This window comes from Chrysemys picta, chromosome 12, assembly GCF_011386835.1.
Source record: "Chrysemys picta bellii isolate R12L10 chromosome 12, ASM1138683v2, whole genome shotgun sequence".
Classification (NCBI taxonomy): Eukaryota; Metazoa; Chordata; order Testudines; family Emydidae; genus Chrysemys; species Chrysemys picta.
In genome coordinates, this window is record NC_088802.1 from 19550092 (window position 1) to 19553380 (window position 3289).

Here is a 3289-nt window from a genome sequence, read left to right on the forward strand (position 1 = left end):
TGAGTTACAGAGTGGCATTTTAAGGAAGAAATTGTAAGTGCCAATAGATTTTTTTTTTCATATTTATACTCTTACCTCAATTTGGGCAAGGGAAACGGAGGCAGTCCAAAGCATTTACCTTAGGAAAGAGGGGGCAGAATATTCGTGCCTCAGTTTCCTTCTATTGGGAGTGGGGGAATTAATCAATTTGACACACATAGTTTTTAGAATGGATCGAGGGTTTACATTAAAATTGTCCAAAAATTCTGACAATCACTATCAGCTCGTTGTTGCTTTTCTCTCTGTATACATTAGTTTCTTGTTATTTCTGTTTATCTGTCTGTTTATACTTTTCTCTCTATATTAGTTTGTTTATACTTCTCTATCTACCTGTTAGTTTGGGTTCGTTCTGTTTTTCTCTCTCACTCTCTGTATCTTTTCTTACTTGTGTCTCTTTGTTAGTTTGTTGTTAGATCTATCAAACTATCTATCTATCTATCTAGCATCAGTTTGTGTCTAGTTCTCAGATTATTGTTTCATCTGTCTATTAGATTGCTGCAAAGGTAGTTGAGTCAAGTGGGTTAGCAGTAGTGGGGACAAGGAGCCTGGATTCAATCCCCAGCTCTGGAAACGGAGTGGGGTGAAGTGGGTAAGAGTAGCAAGGAATGACAGCCAGGACTCCTGAGTTTTATATGCGGCTCTGGGAGGAAATTCAGTCCAGTGTGTAGAGGAGCCAGAACTGGGGGGTTCTATTTCTGTCTCTCATAAAGACTGTGGGACTGGCACCCCTCATTACTTAAAGCTGAGTGGTTAGGGCTCTCGTCTGGCCAGTGACAAACTCAGACTCCCTCTGACTGATGAAGAGAAGGGATTTGAATTCCCAATTTACAGGAGGGTTCCTGAGCCGCTATGCTATGGGCTGTTCTGAAATGAGACTGTCTCAGTCTCTCCTTTTGAAGCTGCTCCACTTTGTATCAATAATTAAATAGTCATTGGATCAGGGACCAGAACTTGGCTCTACCAGACACCAGGTGAGTGCTCCAAGTACCATGCTGGAGAATCACTCTCACTTGCGTTCACTGGCCCAATGACTCTCCATTGTCACTCGCAGCAATCATTCCTGATGGCAATGGAGAGTCACTGGGATAGGGGCTGAGATGCAGTCTAATGTACACGCTAGAGGAGGAAACTATGAGTCATGACACCTCACTTTGTTCCCAGCTGTGGGAGGGAGTTGAGTCCAGTGAGTAAAGCCAGAACTCTTGGCCTGTATTTCCAGCTCCGGGAGAGGTGTTGGATTTAGTTGGTTAGAGCAGGGAGCGAAATGGGAGTCAGCACTCCTGGGATCCCTTATAAGCTCTGGGAGGGAGTTTAGTTGAGTGGTTAGAGAAGCAGGAGGGGAGCTGGAATATCTGTCTCTTACAGCGAGCATGGAAATCTGTCTAGAAGAAGGGACAGGGCATCAGGACTGCTGAGCTCTATTCATGATTAGAGTTTACCGCGTAATTATGGTTGAGGTTTGGTCACCTCCATGCGAGATACTGCTCCCATTTAGGGCAGTATAAATGGGGAGTAATTCCATGGCATGCTGTGAAATTACCCCACATTCGCAGCAATGCCCCTAACAGCAGAATGTGGCCAGCCAGACACCCGATTCCCCTCAGTAAACTGAGGATAGTAACATTTATACAACATTATACAGAGTTCGCCCACCTTTGGGTGGCAGAGATATACAAATACCTCAAAAGCAATTATTCCTAATTCTCCTCTCCATCACCCTGGTGTAAATTAGTAGTCACTGCACTGGAGTCCATTGAGCTGATTCTACTTTCTCTCACCCCAGTGTAAATCAGGAGTAACTCCATTGGAGTCAGTGGGACTGTTTTCCCCATCCTCATTCCCATATTACATCAATCTTCACAAGCTAAGCGTCTGACTCAAGGAAATTCAGGTGGTTTTCACAAAAGGAGAGTTATTTTACTGATCTAATCCTGGCCCTTGCTCTTGTCCCTCCCTCTGCAACCATCACACGATATCCTGAGAAAGAAAATGTCCAACCGAACCACCGTGACCGAGTTCCTTCTGCTGGGATTCTCTGATGTTCGGGAGCTGCAGATTTGGCACTTTGCGGGGTTTCTAGTGATTTACTTGGCAGCCCTGGTGGGGAATCTTCTTATCTTCATGGCCATCGCCTTCGACCACCACCTTCACAACCCCATGTACTTCTTCCTGATGAATCTGTCCATCCTAGACCTTGCCTCCATCTCTGTTTCCATCCCCAAATCCATGGCCAACTCCCTCATGAACACCAGGTCCATTTCCTATGCTGGATGTGTTGCCCAAGTCTTTTTCTTCCTCTTCTTCGTGACAGCAGATTTTTCCCTTCTCATTGTCATGGCGTATGACCAATATGTTGCCATCTGCCAACCACTGCACTATGACACAATGATGAACAGCAGAGCTTGTGTCCAAATGGCAGCTGGTGCCTGGATCAGTGGAATTCTCCACTCTGTACTACACACCGGGAACACGTTTGCATTGACCTTCTTTGGAGACAACATGGTGGATCAGTTCTTCTGTGAAATCCCCCAGCTGCTGAAGCTCACCTGCTCTGACTCCTATCTGAGTGAAGTTAGGGTTCTTGCATTTAGTGTGTGTTTAGTCTTAGGCTGCTTTGTTTTTATGATTGTGTCATATGTTCAGCTCTTCAAATCAGTGCTCAGAATCCCCTCTGAGCAGGGACGACATAAAGCCTTCTCCACCTGCCTTCCTCACCTCACTGTGGTCTCCTTGTTTGTTTTCACTGGGTCCTTTGACTACCTAAAACCCACCTCCAGCTCCCCATCTGCTCTGGATCTTGTGGTGGCAGTTCTCTATTCCCTATTGCCACCAATCGTGAATCCAATTATCTACAGCATGAGGAAAAAGAGATCAAAGCTGCCCTGAGGAGACTGACTGGGTGTAGGTAATTCACCAAGAATTAATTTTCTGTTTTTCTCTAATTAAAGTGTGCTTATGTAGTATCTTTAGCTATTCATTAAAGTTATTTTCATAACCACACAGATTGCACACAAACACGTCTGATTTTGACCTAGTTGCACCAATGCAAATCTAGATTAACTCCGCTGATGTCACTGCCGCTGGTGTGATTTACACCAGTAGAAAATCTGGTCCAGTTGTGGAGTAAATGGGTGTAAATTGTGTGCATGAGAGCAATCAGACTTTAATTCTGTGCCAAAACAATACACATTACACTGCTTGGCCACTAGCGCCTGTTCCATGGCCACTGAAAAGAATGATGGGAATTGTC

At 44.8% G+C, this 3289-nt stretch overlaps 1 protein-coding gene across 1 annotated transcript; it reads left to right on the top strand.

The window, feature by feature from the left end:
- Nucleotides 1–2028: 2028 nt before the first annotated feature.
- Nucleotides 2029–2925, top strand: LOC135974512 (olfactory receptor 14A16-like). Its single transcript, XM_065562942.1, has one exon. The coding sequence runs from the start codon at nt 2029–2031 to the stop codon at nt 2923–2925; it is 897 nt and encodes a 298-aa protein (XP_065419014.1).
- The last annotated feature ends 364 nt before the right edge of the window (nt 2926–3289 follow it).

Coding starts and splice junctions, on each gene's coding strand:
- LOC135974512 (XM_065562942.1), top strand. CDS start 2,029: ATGTCCAACCGAACCACCGTGACCGAGTTCCTTCTGCTGGGATTCTCT.